The 21,552-nt window shown below is 36.5% G+C and overlaps 1 protein-coding gene across 3 annotated transcripts in view; it reads left to right on the top strand.

The window, feature by feature from the left end:
* Positions 1-21,552, top strand: part of SBF2 (SET binding factor 2) — a 481,299-nt gene that overhangs the window by 378,915 nt on the left and 80,832 nt on the right. For all 3 annotated transcript variants that reach the window (XM_065944986.1, XM_065944985.1, XM_065944984.1), the window contains one exon: positions 19,250-19,420. In XM_065944986.1, coding sequence (XP_065801058.1) covers positions 19,250-19,420 — 171 coding nt within the window. The remainder of the gene's footprint in view (positions 1-19,249; positions 19,421-21,552) is intronic.

The following is a 21,552-nucleotide window of genomic DNA, read 5'->3' as shown; positions in this document are numbered from 1 at the left end:
CAGGATTCCCTATCCATCACCAACTCCTGGAGCTTGCTGAAACTCATGTCCATTGAGTCGGTGATGCCATCCAACCAACCATCTTATCCTCTGTTGTCCCCTTCTCCTCCTGCCTTCAATCTTTCCAATAATCAGGGTCTTTTCCAATGAGTCAGTCCTTCACATCAGGTGGCCAGAGTATTGGAGCTTCAGCTTCAGCATTAGTGCTTCCAGTGAATATTCAGGACTGATTTCCCTTAGGATGGACTGGTTTGATCTCCTTGCAGTCCAAGGGACTCTCAAGAGTCTTCTCCAACACCACAATTCAAACGCATCAATTTTTCAGCACTCAGCTTTCTTTATAGTCCATCTCTCACATCCATACATGACCACTAGAAAAACCATAGCTTTGACTAGACGGACCTTTTTTAGCAAAGTAATGTCTCTGCTTTTAAATATGCTGTCTAGGTTGGTCATAGCTTTTCTTCCAAGGAGCAAGCATCTTTTAATTTCATGTCTGCAGTCACCATCTGCAGTGATTTTGGAGCCCAAGAAAATAAAGTCTGTCACTGTTTCCATTGTTTCCTTATCTATTTGCCATGAAGTGATGGGACCAGATGCCATGATCTTTGTTTTTTGAATGTTGAGTTTTAAGCCAGGTTTTCACTCTCCTTTTTCACTTTCATCAAGAGGCTCTTTAGTTCCTCTTTACTTTCTGCCATAAGGGTGGTGTCATCTCCATATCTGAGGTTATTAATACTTCTCCCCGTAGAAGTGGGTAGCCTTTCCCTTCTCCAGGGGACCCAGCCCAGGGATTGTACACAGGTCTCCTGCATTGCAGGTGGATTCTTTACCAGCTGAGCCACAAGGGAAGCCCTAACCTTGTTTACTTCTTCAAATACAGTCACACTGGGGAGTGAGGGCTTTAACATATGAATTTTAAGTAGGCACAATTAGTCCTAGCAGATAGAAAATTGAGAGACAGTAACCAGGGAAGTCTTTTTGAAAGAGGCTTTATAGGCCTTTGTAGAATGAAGAGAATTTTAATCATTAGAGATTGGAAGAACAGATTCCAGGTGGAAGATTTAAATAACGTAACCAATGTCATAGCAGTGAGAAAGCAAAGAATATGTTCAGCACACAGAGCATTCAGCTCCTTCACTTGTAGAATGACATCTACAAAAGTGAATGTAAAAAAAAAAAAAATTTTTTTTTTAAAGTGAATAGTACTCAGGAAGTCCAGAAAGAGAGGATGTGGCCAAATTATTTAGTATCTTATGAAACTTCCTTCTCTGGTTTCAGTATTACTCTAAACAGCTATGTTGCCTTGATCACGTCTCTAATTCTGTGTCTCCTAGCATCCCCATATGTCAATGAAAAAATTAAACTATCTCTGAGGTTTCTTTTAACTTAAGGAGTCTATACTAAAAAAAAAAAAAAAAAAAGTAAGTTTAACACATATTGTGTGTTTGTATGTGCCTGTGTACTTTCATATTTGTGCTCTCGCACCAGCAGATGTGCCCACTTCTGCAAGTGTTTGATGATAGGCATAAAAATCTACTGCCATTTATATGTTGAACTTTAACTCCTGCTACCTCTCCATGAATTAAAAACCTTTCTCTGCATATTCCAGGAATGCAGATGGACCTCCCAGAGAGAACTGACCAGGCAAATTGGGGAGATAATTGGTTTCCCCAGCCTTGTTCCATGTCCTTTTCCAACTTCATTGGCCCTCTTATTTTCTCTTGCTTCAAATTTCAAGTTCCCTCATGACTGCTTTTTCTACCCTGCTAAGGAAGCTTAATCTCAAAGCCTTGTTCATATTCACTGGTAGCAACTGGTAAAAGTATGCCCAAACCTGCAGGGATATTTGCCTTTGACAAGGAACTAGCTCTTCAACTGTAAGAATGACACATGAATAGTAAAATTCTCAGCATTAATAAATGGACATAGAGACTGGGAATTGGGGGTGCAGAGGTGGATTTGTGGTATTCCTAAAAGTATCAAAACTGAGAAATGACCTTGAAGCTTGAAAACCGTCTCCAGTCCTTGAACAGTTTAGTATGACTTTACAGCTATTTATTCTAAGTCCTGGACCTGTCTTAGCTATTTTTAGCCAGATAATTAGTGCTATTCACTTGTATTTTAGAATTCTGGGTATAGTTATGGACTAACCAAAGCAAACACTTTGATAACTTTGACCTGACCTATATGAGTCAGTAGATAATTCTTCTTCCTGGGAAATGGCTAGTAGATCAACAGCTTATTCATCATTTTAGAGGCCCAGTTTTAATGAATCTTTCATAAATAAATAAAACTCAATAGAACTAAAGTTGAAGAAGATCTGTTTTCTTAAAAAAATAATGGCATATTTTTCTTTTCAAGAAATAATGTTTTTCCCCACTATTTAGAGTCATCTAATAATATTGTTTTTCTTTTCAAAAATAGGCAGAAACACGTCCAATCAAGAAGGTGTTATCTTTGTAATGAACTTAAACTGGGAGCTTAGGTGACTCATCTGAGAATATTCTATCAGTCAGAAACACTTCAAGGTTCAGCCCTAGTATTTACTGCTCTGTGGCCTCCAATTTGCGTGGGCACCAACTTAGTGAATCATAGTGGCTGTCCATCACTCACTCTCTGAAGACCACAGTTTCAAAATAAAACCCTTAGAAAGCAGTTGCGGTTACTTCACCCACAATTGACTGGACCATGGATGCAACCTACAATTTGAGTCTTTATTTGGTCATTGACAAGAGTCTTAAGTTTTTGAGTCAAAATTTCAGTAAAATTCTGAAATTTAGGCCCCCGGATATTGGTTTTGATGTTTGTAAAGATGCTTTCAAGATTTGCTTTGCTTTTCATAATTCTAACAAAATAATTTAATTGTGTGTGTCGGTATATGTCTGGAAAAGTTGAATAGATGGAAACTAAGGAAGGAAAAGATGTGCCTCAAAATTGTAATCCGATAGTACTGTGATTCTTGCTTTCATCTCGTAAAAAGTAGAAAATTGTATAAGGAAGAAGTTCATTTTTCTTAAGATTTTTTTTTTGGTAATAAAATTCAAGTTAAAAATCACTTGAAATCAAGCCTTGCTAATGCTAATTGCTAATTGTTTTCACCCTAGATTCTTTATCATTGGAACAGTCTCTTAAGATAACAATAACATTACCCAAATTGAATCAGAGCATTTCAACTGTAAAGTTTAATCACATAAGGAAAGGAACGTGCTTTTCCAGAAAATAGATCTTTGTCTTTTTTATCCTGATGTAATAGTGAACTGTTACATGCAGGACGTTTAGAGCCAGGTGACCACTGCCAGCTTTCTAGCCATGTAGCTTTTCCAGAGACAGCCATGACTTCCCGCATAGGCTTTTGGCAGTTACGCAATCACCTTGTACCACTATGCAACTGCTTCACTTGAGCCCTGGCTGCTGCTTCTATTTACTAAATACATATTAAGTGCCAGGTACTATGCTAAGTGTTTAACATATTGAATCTTCCTACCTCCTTGCGGCTAAATTGAAATGAAATTAGCACAAATCGTATACCATAATCTTAGTTTTGGTTACATAGTATACCTTCTGGATTACTAAAGCTGTGGTGAATGACAACTACCTTTCATGATTGTGAGCTAATTTTTTTCTTTTTTTATTGTGGTAAAACACACATAACACAAAATATACCATCTTTACTACATTTAAATGTACAGTCCAGTGGTATAAAATACATTCACATTGCTGTGTAACTGTCACCTCAGCCATCCCCATAGCTCTTTTTATCTTGTAAAACTGAAACTCTATACCTATTAAATATAATTTCCCATTAACTCTCCCCCATCCTCTTGTAATTACCATTACATTTTCAGTCTTTATGATTTTGACTAAGTACCTCATATAAGTGGGACCATACAGTACTTGTCTCTCTGTGATTGGCTTATTTCACTTAACATGATGTCCTCAAGCTTCATCCATGTTATAGTATATTGTAAAATTTCCTTTTTAAGGCTGAATAATACTCCACTGTATGTATATACCAGGTTTTGCTTATCTCTTCATCAGTCAAAGGACACTTAGGTTCATTTCAGTTCAGTTCAGTCGCTCAGTTGTATCCGATTCTTTGCAACCCCATGAATCGCAGCACGCCAGGCCTCCCTGTCCATCACCAACTCCCAGAGTTTACTCAAACTCATGTCCATCAAGTCGGTGATGCCATCCAACCATCTCATCCTCTGCCGTCCCCTTCTCCTCCTGTCCTCAATCTTTCCCAGCATCAGGGTCTTTTCCAATGAGTCAACTCTTCACATGAGGTGGCCAAAGTATTTGAGTTTCAGCTTCAGCATCAGTCCTTCCAATGAATACCCAGGACTGATATCCTTTAGGATGGGCTGGTTGGATGTCCTTGCAGTCCAAAGGACTCTCAAGTTACTTTAACATTTTTTACTGTTGTGAATACTGCTGCTATGAATATACCTACACAGATATCTTTTTAAGACTACTTTCAGCTTTTTGAACTAGAATTGCTGGATAATATGGTAGTTTTATTTTTAGTCTTTTGAAGAATTAACCATACTGTTTTCCACAATAGTTATACCATTTTACATTCCCACCAACAGTGTATAAGGCTTCACCTTTCTCTACATCCTCACCAGCACTTGTTACTTTCTGATTTTTTTTGAGAGTACTCATCCTAGTGGGTGTTAGGTGGTAGCTCATTGCGGTTTTGATTTGCATTTCCCTAATAATTAGCACACATCTTTATATGTGCAACTGGCCGTTTATATATCTTCTTTGGCGAAACATCTGTTTTCGGCTTCCCTGGTGGTTCAGATGGTAAAGAATCTGCCTGCAATGCAGGAGACTTGGGTTTGATCCCTGGGATAGGAAGATCCCCTGCAGAATGGAATGGCTATCCACTGCAGTATTCTTGCCTGGATAATTCCATGGACAGAGCAGCCTGGTGGGCTATGGTCCATGAGGTTGCAAAGAGATGGACTGACTCTTTTGATTTGCATTTCCTTAATAATCAGCACACATCTTTACGTATGCATAATGGCCATTTATATATCTTCTTGGAGAAACATCTATTCTAGTACTTTGCTCATTTTTATTTGAGTTGTTCTGTTGTTGTTGAGTTTTCCAAGTTCTGTAAATGTTCTAGATATTAGTCCCATATCAGATGTATAATTTACAAACATTTTCTCTCATTGTGTGGGTTGCCTTTTTGCTCTGTGGATAGTGTCTTCTGATGCACAAAGTTTTTAGTTTCATAAAGTCCAACTTGTCTTTTTTCTTTTGTTACATGTGCCTTTAATGTCATATCTAAGAAATCAGTGTCAAATCTAATGGCATAATATTTTTATACTACACTAATACAAATCTCTTTAGACCTATGTAGCACCCTGTAAAACTTGCTATTTAGTGATTGCTTGAAGTCACTGAGAAGACTCCTCAAGCCCTAGAAAGAGTTTTCCTTTCATCTCTGATAAAGTGGAATCCAAGAATCACTAGTATCACCAAAGCTGTTATTTTTATCTAGAAACAATATTCAGTTCTATCAGCGGAAGAATGAGTTACTTTAGAACATGTGCTGTTTGGGGTAAATGAACAGTGTATTTGTCACTCCATCTCTGAAATCTGCCAAGCCAGTGGGACTTGAGCATAGGAACCAGTGATTGTCAGTGCTCCATCCTCACTTGTTACACCATTGCACTGTTACGATTGTCAGCTCTTTCACTCGAAATCAGTTTGCTTAGGACATGGCCTTGGAGACATTGCTTGTGCTCCAGGAGATATTTTGAACATACTAGTAAAGAAAGAGAAAAAACATTAATAGATCCTCTACTCTGAGCAGTGTAAGTCAAGGAAATGGCCCCTTATAAATTAGATTTCAGCTAATGGGTATATTTAGAGGAATATATCCTAATGACACAAATTGCATAATAGATTGAGGCCACACCAACAGTTTTAATACCCAGCAAAACTTTACAATAACCTGATTTTTTTTTTCTAATTAACTAAGGATTAAAACCTCAAGCATTTTGAGGAATTCCCTAGCAGTTCAATGGTTAGGACTCTGCACTTTCACTGCCAAGGGCCCCAGGTTTAGTCCCTGGTCAGGGAACTGAGATCCCGCAAACCAAGTGATATGGCCAAAAAAAAAAAACACAAAACCTTAAATATTTCATTTCCAACCACAAAGTGGAAAATCTTACTTTGCACTACTTCCAACCCAGGGGTCAAACCTGTGTCTCTTATGTCTCCTACATTGACAGTCGGGTTCTTTACCACTAGCATCACCTGGGAAGCTAATCACATTTTAAAGTGTTTTCTAATGTAAAGCCTTTCAAAGTAATACATGTATTTAAGTCAGAAATGCAAAGGTTACATGGTTTCTAACAAAACAAAGGTCCCTTGCCTTACCTTCAAGATCTACAATGTTTAATTGTTCAGATGTTTCTTTTTGGTATTTGGCTTAGAGTTTATAACATGCTTTTACTTCTATTCCTTAATTTTACAATATTAGACATTGTATCAGTTGACTTGGAATATGAAAATTTAGATCTCTTCATTTCACCACCATACCAAGTCTGATGCTATAGTGATTTCTAATCCTTTGTGTGTGGCCTGGTTTTTTTCCTTATGCTCCTTTATAGAATTCTCCTTTAAAGATTAAGTGTTTATAATTATATACCTTACTGTGGTTCTTTTTTCATTCAGTTTGCCAGATATGAGATGGTGCTTTCAATTTGAAAATCCATGCCCTTTGGTTTTTTTATTTAATTTATCATCTCAGTTTTTCCTGTTTTTCTTTCTAGAACTCCTACTGGTTGGATACTAATGCCTAGACTAATATTCTATTTTTTCACAATATTTATTATGAAATTTTTCAAACATAGAACATTTTTAATTTCCAGTAGACATCCATAAAACTACCATCTAGAGTCTAATACTAACATTTTTCTATCCTTTCTTTATACATGTCTATCTGTCCATCAATCTACCTTATTTTTTATGTATTTCAAAGCAAATTATAGGCAACATATAATTATAGTACTTCAATATGCATACCATTTTGTAGTGAGAATTGTAATTATAGTTTCCATTTTCTTCTTTTGAGGTAAAATTTACGTACAATGAAATATTTAAAACTTATTTATACATTTACTAGGTTTTTTAATTGATCTTATTAAGGTATAACTGGCATAATAAACTATACATAGTTAAACTATACAATTTGATTTGATAAGTTTTAACAGATATAGATACCCACCATGGAACCATCACCACAGTCAGTACAGTGAACATATTCATTGCCCCCAAAGATTTCCTCATGTTTCATTGTAATCTCTTCTCATCTGACCTTCTTCCTCACCCCCAGGAAACTGCTGATCAACTTTCTATCACTACAGAGTTTGCATGTAGTTAGCATGTTCTGTAGTCATATATAAATGTAGTTATACAGTATATGATATTTTTGTCTATCTTCAGCATAGATGAATCTCAAATTATTGTGCGATTCATCTGCGTTGTTGCAATGTATTCTTTTTTATTGCTAAGTAGTGTTCCATTGTAAAAACAAAACAACACCCTACTTTTAACCTGTTGGTGAACATTTGAGTTGTTTCTAAATATGATCTGTTACAAATAAAGCTACTATGAATAGTTGTATACAAATCTTTGTATAGACATACATTTCATTTTATTTTGGGTAAATACCTAAGAATGGAGTGGCTGGATCGTATGATAGGTATATGTTTAACTTTTTAAGAAATGATCAAACTTTTTCCCAAAGTGCTACCATTTCATATTCCTCTCAGTAGTGATTGAGAGCTCCAGTTCCTCCCATACTAATGTCATTGCTTTTAATTTTAGTCATTCTAATAGATGTGTAATGATATCTCATCATGATTTTTATTTACACTTTCCTAATGACTAATAGTGTTGAGGGTCTTTTCATGTATTTATTTGCCTTCTATATGTTATCATTGGTAAAGTATCTGTTCAGGTATTTTGCCCATCTTTTAGAACTGGATTGTTTGTCTTCTTATTCTTGAGTTTTGAGAATTTTTTACATATTCTGGATATAAGTCCTTAGCAAATATATGATTTGCAAATATTCTTAGAAATCTTATAATATTAGGTTTTACATTTAAGTTTGTGATTCCTTTTGAATTAATATTAGTTATTGATTAATTAGTATTAATGAATTAATTGGTACTAGATATGAGCAAAGACCCAATTGTTCTAACAGCATTTGTTGCAAGATTACTCTTTCTCTGCTTGATTAACCCTCTGTGTTCAAGGTTCCACATCCTTGGATTCAATGCATGTAGATCATGTAGTACTGTAGTACATATTGAGTGAAAAAAAATTCCACTTGTAAGTGCAGTTCAAACTTGTGTTGTTCAAGGGTCATTTATTATTCTTTTAATACATGCTAGATTTGGTTTGCTAGAATTTTGTTTAGAATTTTTACATCTGTGTAGCAGTGTAACACTGGCCTCATAGAATGAGTTGGGAATTATTCCCTCCTCTTTGATTATTTGAAAGAGTTTGTGTTAAAAGAGTTATTAGTTCTTTCTTAAATGTTTGGTAGAATTCCTGGTAGAGCTGTGTGTTGAATGTTTTCTTCGTTGGAAGATTCTTTTACTGCAATTTCGATTTCTGTGATGAATATGATCCTATTCAGGTTATCTGTTTCCTCTTTTTTTTTTTTTTAAATATATGCTTATTTACTTAGTTTCACCAGGTCTTAGTTGCAGCATGTGGGATCTAGTTCCCTGTCTAGGGATCAAACTCAGATTCTCTGCCCTGGGAGCACAGAGCCTCAGCCACTGGACCAGCAGGGAAGTCTTCTATCTATTTCCTCTCGATTGAGGTTTGGTAGTTTGTATTTTTCATGGAATCTGTTCATTTTGTCTAAGTTGTCAGTATTGTCAATAACATAAAGTTCTTCCTAATGTTTCTTTATTATCCTTTTAATATCTGTAGAACTTCTAATAATGCTACTTATTCTTTTTTTAACTTTTTATTTTATATTGCGATATAGTTGATTGACAGTGTGATAGTTTCAAGTGAACAGTGAAGGGATTCAACCATATATATACATGTATCCATTCTACCGCAAAGTCCCCTCCCGTCCAGGCAGTGTTACTTATTCTTGATAGTGGTAATTATATTTTTTTTCCCCCTAATCAGTCTGGCTAGAGATTTATTGATGTTATTAATCTTACCAAAGCATCAGCTTTTGGTTTGATTGGTTTTCTTTATTGGTTTTCTGTTTTATGTTTCATTGATTACTGCTTTAATCTTTATTAATTCCCTTCTTCTATTTGTTTTTGATCTTAATTTGCTTTTCTTACAATCTCTCTAAGTGTAAGCTAAGGTCATTGATTTGAGACCATTCTTTTCCAATACAGATATTTATTGCTATAAAATTCCTCTCAAACTATTATTGCTTCAGTGGCATATCACAAATTCTGATATGTTATGTTTTCATTTCATGCAAAGTATTTTCTAATTTCCCCTTTCACTTCCTCTTTGGTCAGTGAGTCATTTACCTTACAAATATTTGAAGATTTTTCTAGATACTTTTCTATTATTGATTTCTAATTTAATTCCATTTTGGTCAGAGAATATACTTTGTATAATTTGAATCCCTTAAGTATATGATGACCTATTGCCAGAGAGATTTTCTTGATAAATGTTCTGTATGCACTTGACAAGCACTTGCTGTCATGCTGTCAATCAAGTTAGCTGATAATGTTATTCAAGTCTATTATATATCCTTGCTGATTTTCTGCTTACACTTGTTAATTACTTAGAGATATTGAAGTCTCCAACTATAATTGTGTATTTATTTCTCCTTGCATTTCTGTCAGATTTCATTCTTATATTTTGAAGCTGTCTTACTTGTACATAAGCACTTTGAGGTTTTATGTCTTCCTGATTTTCATGAAATGACCTCCTTTATCTGTGGTAATATTCTTTGAAATCACCTTGCATTAACAGAGCCAGTCCAGCTTCCTTTGGACAAGTATCAGTATACTATGTCTTCTTTCATCCATTTTGTAAAGTAAACTTTAGAGTATTTTGACATTTACCAAAAGTTGGTAAGATGGATAGTTTCCATGTCCTTGCCCAGTTTCTCTTATCAGCAACCTTTTTAAAATGTTTTATTGAGATATAATTCACATGCCACAACAGTTCACTCATTCAGAGTGTATATTTCAGTGGTTTTTAGTAAATTCCCTTTCACCACAATCAATTTTAAAACATTTTTATTACTATGAAAAGAAACACCATAACCATAAGCTGTCACTACTCATTTCCCCCTACCCCCTGAGCCCTAGGCCACAGCAAATCTACTTTTTATCTCTATGGATGTATTTGTTCTGGATTTTCATATGAAAGAAGCCATACAATATGTAATCTTTCATAACTGGCTTCTTTCACTTAGCATAACGTTTTCAAGTTTCATCCATGGTATAACATTATCAGTACCTCACATTTTTTTAATTGCTATGTATAACATTGTACACATATACCACATTTTATTCATCATTTGATATGCACTGGGGTTGTTTCATTTGTAAATTGGGATATAATTCATGTACTATAAAAATTTGCTCTTTTAAAACGTGAAAAGGGCTTTCCTTCTCTGTATAGTAGGGGGTTTCAGCTTTATCTGATCTTCAGATTTGTTGTTTGTTATTAAATCCATTTTATGACTTCTAAAATCTTATTAACATCATTTATCTGGTGTGGTGGTGTCTCCTCTCTCATTCTCTTTGTTCTTGTATATTTTTAACTTTTTTTTCTTTGCTGTCATTTTAGTGGAGTTCAAGGAACAAAAGAATATTCAACCTGCCATTTAATTTAAAAATCTCTTAAAAATTCTTTTTGAAGAAAGAAAAGAAATTGTTCAAAATTCTATTATCTTTACTTCATTTTCATTTTGCCTTTTTCCTCCTAGTTTTTATGTACTTGCAGATGTAGTCATAGCATAATTGACTTGTTTTTTTGAAATATAGCATAAGCACTTCACTCATAAGCACATCATCGTATTAACCACTTCAATTGTAGCATAATATTTTTGTGTTAATAAGGTACCATCATTTGCCTGACCTTTCTTCTCTGTAGTTAAACATTAAAATTGTGAACTTTGGAGGGGGGGCGGATATAGCTATTAAGGATAATGCTAAAATAAACATATTTGTTGAGCTTTGGGGACATTTGTAAGTACACCTCATGAGAACTGTGACTCACCAAATTTCTCCATTTCCTGTGCCAGAACTCACTGATGCGTTTCTTTTATTGCTCCTTTTGCACATAGACCCCAGAGAAGATACCTGGATATGGATCTGCTAGTCTTTTTGCTGATTATATTCTCCCAATTAGGCCCTTTATCCTCCACAGTGCTTTTTATAAACAACATTATTAGATGCATCAGTCCACAAGATCCACAGGACTAAGCATAGTTATAAATATGTTTTAAAATCTGCAGGTTCATAAAAAATATCAATAGGAAAAGAAAAAGTAAACTGTTCATCTATAATGACTGCTAAAGAAATAAGTCGTTGTTTTTAAAACTGAAAAATGAAGGGATAAAATCATATATTTATCCTACTTTCTAATGTAGACTATATGTTTGGGTCTCCAAACAACTGATGAGGGGAAGTTTTTCTTTATATAAATATCCTAGCTAATAAGTGAGGAAGATTTATATGATCTAAAGAGAAGCTAAAGGGCAGTGCCAACAAATGTTCAAACTACCATACAATCGTGCTCATTTCACATGCTAGTAAAATGATTCTCAAAATCCTTCAAGCTAGGCTTCAGCAGTACATGAACCAAGAACTTCCAGAAGTACAAGCTGGGTTTAGAAAAGGCAGAGAAACCAGAGATCAAATTGCCAACGTCCATTGGATCATAGAAAAAAGCAAGAGAATTCCAGAAAAACAACTACTTCTGTTCATTGACTAAGCTAAAGCCTTTGACTGTGTGAGTAACAACGATCTGTGGCAAATTCTCAAAGAGATAGGAATACCAACCCATCTTACCTGTCTTCTGAGAAACCTGTATGTAGGTCAAAAAGCAACAGTTAGAACCAGACATGGAACAACTGACTGGTTCAAAATTGGGAAAGGAGTACATCAAAGCTGTATATTGTCACCCTGTTTATTTAATTTATATGCAGAGTACATCATGTGGAGTGCCAGGCTGGATGAATCACAAGCTGGAATCAAGATTGCCAGGAAAAACATCAACAACTTCAGATATGCAGATGATACCACTCTAATGGCAGAAAGCGAAGAGGAACTAAAGAGCCGCTAGATGAGGGTGAAAGAGGAGCGTGAAAAAACTGACTTGAAACTCACCATGAAAAAATTAAGATCATGGCATCTGGTCCCATCATTTCATGGAAAATAGAAGGGGAAATAGTTGAAGCAGTGGGAATTTTTTTTTGTTTTCTTAGGCTCCAAAATCACTGCAGATGGTGATGGCAGCCTTGAAATTAAAAACTCTTGCTGCTTGGAAGGAAAGCTATAATAAACCTACATAGTGTATTAAAAAGCAGAGACATCACTCTGCTGACAAAAGACCATATAGTCAAAGCTATGGTTTTTCCTGTAGCCATGTTCAGATGTGGCAGCTGGACCAGAAACAACACTGAGTGCTAAAGAACTGATGCTTTTGAACTGTGGTGCTGGAGCAGACTCTTGAGAGTCCCTTGGACAGCAAGGAAATCAAACCACTCAATCCTACAGGAAATCAACTCCAATATTTATTGGAAGGACTGGTGCTGAAGCTGAAACTCCTATCCCTTGGCCACCTAAGGTGAGGGACTGACTCATTGGAAAAGACCCTGATACTGGGGAAAATTGGAGGCAAAAGGAGAAGGGGGCAGTAAGAATATGAGAGGTTTAGATAGCATTACCTATGTAATAGACATGAATTTGAGCAAACTCCAGGAAAAGATGAAGGACTGAAGAGTCTGGCATGTTGCAGTCCATGGGATCACAAAGAGTCAGACACAACTTAGCAACTGAACAATAACAACAATAAGTGAGAAAGTAATGGTAGAATGAGAATATCAGTATTTTATTGCTCCTAATGATTAATGAATCCAGGCATTGACTGTCAATGGCCTTTAAGACTGCAAAAAGAGAAACAACCAGATATGCCTCTTATAATGGTATCTGTGAAATATTGTTGCCAAACAGTGAAGCCTGACTCTGATCATGCTTCTAGATCCAGCTACCAATTTGTAGGAAATGTAGAGGACAAAAGAATATTCCACATGAGATCATTGGGATACAGTCAGCAACCACTAGACAGATGGAAACTCTGTTGGACAAATGATCCAGTTTCTTCAAAAAATAGATTGCAGATGGGTGGGTGGGGGGGAGGTGGACAGACAGGTGGTAGAGAAATCTAAAGATTAAAACCTACCATATATATATATATATATATATATACACACACACACACACACCTTGTTTGAGTCCTTCCTAAGTCAAACAAACTGATTCTTAAAAAAAAAAAAAAAAAGTAAAAATAAAAAACAGGGAAAAATCAAAGGAAAACTTTTTTAATATTTAAAAGGTATTTTAAACACTGACTAGATATTTCATACTGAAGAATTATTAAGTTTTCAAACAGTAGGTTTGTAGAAAGTCTATGTGAAGTAATTTCTCATTACCGTACCAGTGTACAGTAACTCAAATATGTTTATTGTACAAATAACAATGGGAATCTTCCTTAGAATCCTCTCAAGTAGTTCCAGGTACTATTAAATAGTTCTGAAATTATTCATCAAAGCTGACAGTTGCTATGAACCATTGTTTCTAGTAGCTAAAAGGTAGAAACAATACAAACATCCATTAACAGGAACAAGGAAATGCTATATATTCATACAGTGGAATTCCACACAGTTAAGTTGTGCAATAAATAAGAAATTAAATTCTCTAGCTAAACTACCTAAGTTTGAATCCCAGCTCTGGTTCCAGTATTTCCTGGCAATATTCTCTCGGACAAATTACTTAACTTCTCTGTGCCTCAGTTTCTTCCCTTTTAAAACAAGGGTAATAATAGTATTTATCTCAGTGGATTGTGGGGCTTCCCCAGCGGTTCAGCAGTAAAGGACCCGCCTGCAATGCAGGAGACACAGGAGATGCAGGTTCGATCCCTGGGTGGGAAAGATAGCATGCACACACAGTAGATTGTAAAATTGCTATTAAGGACTAAGTAATTTCATAAATATATGTAGTGAGAAACCACCAGTACAAGTTAGTTATAAGAATTATTATTTATTACCTTAATAAGTCTAGCAACATAATATGTAAAAAATCAAGTGGCAGAATAAGACATAAGATGATACTGCTTATATAAAGGTTCAAAACCTGCCAAAAAGGAGCAGGGATTTGCATCCTGTTTTGTGTTTTTAGGAATACTAAACCCAGGCAAAGGACTTGACAACACCGTATTTGGGTTCTACTAAATTTTGGACAACAAAGGAAAGAAGTTGATTCATCTTCTCTCTCAGTATGTCAGTATTTGCTAAGCGTCTTAATACAGAGAATCATTAAAAGGATACATGGTTTAAGGACTTCAACCCTGTCATTCCGACTACTGACAATGGCACATCAAATGAATACTGGGCAATGCTGCGAATGAATATATTTCTTGTGTAGAAATTGTGTGTTTGGATCTTCTAAGGATTCCAGGAGAGATTTGTATGATTATGCATTTAAAGTTACTTGCACTGCTCAGTATCAAGGGAAAACTATAGTAGATTCTCACATTACATCCTCTTAATTATTTGATTACTCACTTTTCTGTAAACTCCACTCACAAATGAACACGATATTCTAAATACTCATTTCTTGTATGCCGCTGTCTGTCCCTTCTGAGTTGTATGTATATAAAGAGCCAGATATTTTGTCCCAATTAATTATATAGTTTAATTAAATATTATATAAATCAATGAAATATAAAATGTATATTTTGAAAAAGATTAGTAAGGAATAAGATGAAACCTGCAATGTAATCCTATATCTTCTTTATGGATACAAACAGGTATAAAAACATAAATGGGAATGAAAAATAATTCAGGATCATTGTTACCTTTCAGATAGGAGAGAAATGGATTGCAGAGTTTCAGTCAAATCTACAATGCTGTATGTCTCTTGTTAAAAAAATAATGCACAAAAGCATGTGTTAAGATGTGGCTAAGAGTTGATAAATAGAGGTTTTAGATACACATTTTTCCCATTTCTGTCTTCCTTTTGTCTGTCAAGACTAAGCATTTCCAAAGTTCATCAGAATATATTCAGAAGTTAATTCTTAAAGTGACTTAATATGTGGGCTTCATTAAGTCAATGCAGAATCATAAAAGGACTGACTGGCACCAACCCTGAATTGTGCAGTGAGGTACTCTTGTATTATAGTGTCCAGAACTGGATAAGAAATACCCAACAATTTAAACAGTGACTCTTTGTATTCTAATTATTATTTAAGACTATTAATATTTATGGACTCAATCTTTCCAGGCACTTTTTCTCCTGGAATCTGGTTTCCCTCTGAGCTTGGGCCTGGAGAGCAAACATATCTAACCAGACAGGCCTTAGACTTGCCTCTCATGCTGATATCTTAACCTTCCCTTGACCAACTCATCTGAGAGGATTTGTATGCATCTATTTGGATTTGAATCTAGTCTGCTGGTTGGTAAGCCCCATGAAGTTTATTCTCCATATCCTGTCCCATGCTGGGTTTCCTTTGAATGCTCTGTGAAAAAATGAATGGCATTGCTTAATCTAGTACCTTCAGAGCTGTTTTTTTCCTAGATAAGGAAGGAAGTCAACACATTTTTAAACATCTCATGAAATTACATGGCAAAATATCACTTGTTTCTTTAGGATAAAATCATAAGAATTATGAAATGTAAAGTAAATATTATTGCCAGATTTGAAGAGGAAGAAAGATATCATTTGACAATAGTATTCCTTACCACCACCATCACCCTCAGACCTTCAGTATGGATTGAGTCTCATGTGTTGTAAAATAAAAGGTCTTAAAGCTGGCATATGGACCAATTTGAGAAATCCTCTTAGGAAAGCCTTTTTTTCAAACCAAAGAAGTGATTAGAATCATGAGGTACTTTTCTCCACAGGTGGTTATTTTCTTTGTTGACTGAAACTACTATCACAGGATATAATGAATCTGAATCCCTGAGCAGTATTATTGTATCTTTCTCTAGATGATTATAGTTTTATTTGGTGGAGTATCTTAATTTTTGTATCGTACAGAAATGACATAAAATAATGGAAAACTTTATCTCTATTTCCTTCTCTTCTACACATCTTGCTATGTGACCTTGGGAAAATCCATTTGCTTTATGAGATCTCTCATATGTACAGAGAGAACACACAGTATTCTTCTTCCACCCAACTTTCTAGCCCAGTCAGGCTGTAGAGCTCCATTTTTTTCAATTCCTATTTATAAAGCCCTCATGGAATTTAGACAGAATAAGGTGCTACTGCCCTCTGCTGGTCCTCAGAACATACCTGCCCATCAGTGCAATGGTCTTGCCCATTCAAACATCAAAGTGCTCCTTGCTTTCGCTTGAGAAGACATGGCAGGAAACCACAAAGAAAAGAACCAAATTTCGTGTTTAGAAAAATTATGTTTTAAGTATTTGGGAATTAATAATTTATTACACATTTATCAGATGCCAGCACCATTTGTGACTGACTTGCTACCAAAAAGTGCATATTCTATAATCCCTTCACCTTACTGTCATTCTCATCCAGTAAACAAGCTGTGGGTTCTGACACTTTGGGCTACTGTTTCACACCACTTTTTCTGCCTTGGAACATATGCAGTCCACTTTTGTTGAAAACAGAGAAGTTTTTATGTAGTCACTTTTAGTTTTTTAATAAATAGGAAAATAATAACTGATATGTGCCAAGTAAAGTGAATGTGCAGTATCAGAGAGAAAAATGATAAAAGAAGGCAGGACTTCACCTTACTCTCAAATTCCTATAGAGCTCTGTCAAGTTGTAATAAGAGATTTATTACAATAACTTTTTTATTGTATTGATGATCCTAAAAGAACTTTATGTAAGAAACTGATAAGGATTTATTAAAAGCTCAATTTTTCTGAGCTCATCTATGTTAATGTAATTTCAGAACTCCAGAATGTTAGAATCTGTTGTTATATTGGGTTTGTAAGAAATGGTGCTGCCTGACTATACTCATGGGAAAGGCACGCTTGTACCTTGTTTAAATTTTATGCCTTTAAAATCTCTTTCATAATAGGTCTGTGTACTGCCACTGAGGTCACTGTTATTCCTTAGAGTATTTGGGGCAAAAATAAAAAGAAGTGCAAGCTACATCCCAAGTATCCTCAAGCAGAGTATAAAAGGAGTATATGACTCAGTGTCTGTCGCTCCTGTTTACATATTTACAGAACCACACACGTTTTATCCCTGATTTCCCATAGGTAGAGAGTAGCTGTGTTTTAAAAGCAAACGTCTTGCAACTTCCCCTTAAGGATTTCCTGACCTTTGCTTCGTGGTCAGTTCTAGCTTATGACTGCCTAAAAGAGTTAATAGATGATTATCCCAACAACAGTAATAGGCCTGCCCTGAAAGGGACTTACACATGAGATGCAGAAGTACACAGACTCTAATAGGCAAAAATCACAGCCACCCCAATTCCAGTTATTTAAGTACTACAGTACATTTCATGGTATGCATGGTATCTATTCCAGTTGAAGATTTAGTCTGCTCTAGACCAAGAAGGAAGTTTATGTGTATTGAGCATATAATTTTTTTACCAGGTACCTTATACATTTGTTATGCATCCCTAAGAAAAGGACGAACACTTTGCTACGTAACTGTTATGTATGCAGCTTTAATAGTGATCTTCAGTGTCCAACATTTCAGCAGAAAAGAATTCACTTACTAATTTTTTCAAAAGAAAACTTACATTATCAGAAACTTTCGTTTTACTGATAGAAAAAAAATTAACTCAATTCTAAAGAATAAAATAGACTGAAAATTTCTCTAATGAGACCGTTATCAAGTATTTGCTGAAAAATAATGGATTTAAATTTCTTTGAGACATTTTTAACTTTCAGAAATGAAAGCAACAGCTGTGGAAAGGTGAGTCAGATCACATCAGAGGTTTCAGGGCAGAATATTACTCTGGGAAATAAAATCCTAAAATGAAAGATTAAAATAACAGACAGTTGTACTAACTGTTATTCAATTTATATATGATTTGCTTTCAGTTTTTTTTTTTCAAGATAATTTGCTGTAGTAAAAAGAGTTGGAAAGTAAAAAGGATTTGGAAACAAACTTTGGGCTTGAAACCTAGTTCCACCACTTATGTAATTGCTATATGGCCTTGGGCAATCACTCAGTTAAACCTTTTTGAACCTCTGTGTCCTCTTCTTTAATTTGGTGATAACGATATGCATCTTACAAGATTTTTAGTATTAAATGACATGTATATTTATGAAGTGCCTCAAGTGACTGCAGAGTTAGTTTTCTTTCCCTCAGTTGTTAATCACAGAGTAAGATTTACTCTTACTTAGAAGCCCAGCAGGACGTCCTGGAAAGGAAGGTTTGGTTTTAGATGACCTTCCCACACCCAGACTTGGTTACCAGAAAATACCCTGGAAGCCCTAGACAGTCTGCTGGCGAGTGTGTGTGAGCTAGGCAGCAGCCTTGGTCAGGAGGTAAAGGGCTAAAGTAACCAGGAGGGAAGTTCATGATACGCCCTCATTCTGTGTGTAAGGCCAAGCTGTAGGCTCACTCGCATTTCAGTTAGTGCCCTCCGAACCCCACCAAAATGTACTCTGATACCAAGTAGAAAAATTTTGAACTATCTGGAATTTCAGATTCAGGTTGTGATGGATTTTATTATATGTCCTAATTGTAATAACTACCCAACTCTACATTTCCTGCTATATGCATAGTACAGTGTTTAGGTACTTCTCATATATTTTCTAATTTGTATAATACTTTTGATTTTAGAATGTCCCTTTTAAGAGATGAGATCCTTTAAAGGATTTGATAGCAAGCCCAAAGTTGCCAGTTAAAAATGTGTACATTGCTGATTGCTAAGCTTGTTTTGCCATAAGATATGCTTAGATAAATCCTTTGATCACATTCATGATTATCTGTGACCTCTGTAACCTTCTGAACTGTCATGACCCTGTCAGCTCCATGGTGATATATATTATGTGTTCTCACAGAAACTGGCCCCTGGAGTCAGCCAGTTTGCTTACACCTGTGTACAGGACCACCCCATTTGGACGAATCAGCAGTTTTGGGAGACAACCTTTTATAATGCGGTGCAGGAACAGGTTCGCTCCCTGTATCTCTCGACCAAGGAGGACAATCATGCCCTGCATCTGAAGCAAAAGGTAAGATAAAAAGATGTATTTGTGTGGGGCTAGGGTCCTGGCTTCAAGGGAAGTTCAGTCAGGTATTATCTAGCCACTTCCTACCAGTGTATTTGGGGTTTACTTTAGGAAGCCCCCTGGTGGGCATCTTTCTTTTATCGATTCCTAATATTTTTTCCCCCATAATAACTTCCTACTACTCATCTCACACACTAGTAAAGTAATGCTCAAAATTCTCCAAGCCAGGCTTCAGCAATACGTGAACCGTGAACTTCCAGATGTTCAAGCTGGTTTTAGAAAAGGCAGAAGAACCAGAGATCAAATTGCCAATATCTGCTGGATCATCAAAAAAGCAAGAGAGTTCCAGAAAAACATCTATTTCTGCTTTATTGACTATGCCAAAGCCTTTGACTGTGTGGATCACAATAAACTGTGGAAAATTCTTCAAGAGATGGGAATACCAGATCACCTGACCTGCCTCTTGAGAAACCTGTATGCAGGTCAGGAAGCAACAGTTAGAACTGGACATGGAACAACAGACTGGTTCCAAATAGGAAAAGGAGTACATCAAGGCTATATATTGTCACTCTGCTTATTTAACTTATATGCAGAGTACATCATGAGAAACGCTGGGCTGGATGAAGCACAAGCTGGAATCAAGATTGCCGGGAGAAATATCAATAACCTCAGATATGCAGATGACACCACCCTTATGGCAGAAAGTGAAGAGGAACTAAAAAGCCTCTTGATGAAAGTGAAAGAGGAGAGTGAAAAAGTTGACTTAAAGCTTAACATTCAGAAAACCAAGATCATGGCATCTGGTCCCATCACCTAATGGGAAATAGATGGGGAGACAGTGGAAACAGTGTCAGGCTTTTTTTGGGCTCCAAAATCACTGTGGATGGTGACTGCAGCCATGAAATTAAAAGACGCTTACTCCTTGGAAGGAAAGTAATGACCAACCTAGATAGCATATTAAAAAGCAGAGACATTACTTTGCCAACAAAGGTCCGTCTGGTTAAGGCTATGGTTTTTCCAGTAGTCATGTATGGATGTGAGAGTTGGATTGTGAAGAAAGCTGAATGCCGAAAAATTGATGCTTTTGAACTGTGGTGTTGGAGAAGACTCTTGCGAGTCCCTTGGACTGCAAGGAGATCCAACCAGTCCATCCTGAAGGAGATCAGTCCTGGGTGTTCATTGGAGGGAGTGATGCTGAAGCTGAAACTCCAATACTTTGGCCACCTCATGCAAAGAGTTGACTCATTGGAAAAGACCCTGATGCTGGGAGGGATTGGGGGCAGGAGGAGAAGAGGGCGAAAGAGGATGAGATGGCTGGATGACATTACCGATTCGATGGGCATGATTTTGAATAAACTCCGGGAGTCGGTGATGGACAGGGAGGCCTGGCGTGCTGCGATTCATGGAGTCGCAAAGAGTCGGACACAACTGAGCGGCTGAACTGAACTGAACTGAACTGAACTGAACAGTTCTATAGCACTAGAATTGTTTAATTATATTTTAATAAGAATTCCCTGGAAACAATTATAGGAAGTTGAAATGAGTCAATGTAAAATACCTAGGCAGATGTCTCTGTACAATTAACTTCTTGAAGAAATGTCAAATTAAAGTTGCGTGCTGTGTCACTTCAGTTGTGTCCGACTCTTTGCCACCCTATGGACTATAGCCCACCAGCCTCCTCTGTCCAGGGAATTTTCCAGGCAAGAATACTGGAGTGGGTTGCCATGCCCTCCTCCAGGGATCTTCCCAACCCAGGGGTCAAACCTGCATCTCTTATGTCTCCTGCATTGGCTGCTGCTGCTGCTAAGTCGCATTAGTCGTGTCCAACTCTATGCAACCCCATAGATGGCAGCCCACCAGGCTCCCCCGTCCCTGGGATTCTCCAGGCGACAACCTGGAGTGGGTTGCCATTTCCTTCTCCAGTGCATGACAGTGAAAAGTGAAAGTGAAGTTGCTCATTTGTGTCTGACTCCTCGTGACCCCATGGACTGTAGCCCACCAGGCTCCTCCATCCATGGGATTTCCCAGGCAAGAGTACTGGAGTGAGGTGCCATTGCCTTCTCCACCTGCATTGGCAGGCGGGTTCTTTACCACTAGTGCCGTCTGGGAAGCCCAAATTAAAGTTACTTGAAATT

Source organism: Muntiacus reevesi, chromosome 9 (assembly GCF_963930625.1).
Source record: "Muntiacus reevesi chromosome 9, mMunRee1.1, whole genome shotgun sequence".
NCBI classification, from domain to species: domain Eukaryota; kingdom Metazoa; phylum Chordata; class Mammalia; order Artiodactyla; family Cervidae; genus Muntiacus; species Muntiacus reevesi.
Note: the sequence above shows the minus strand (reverse complement) of the source record. Positions and strands in the feature narration are given on the sequence as shown.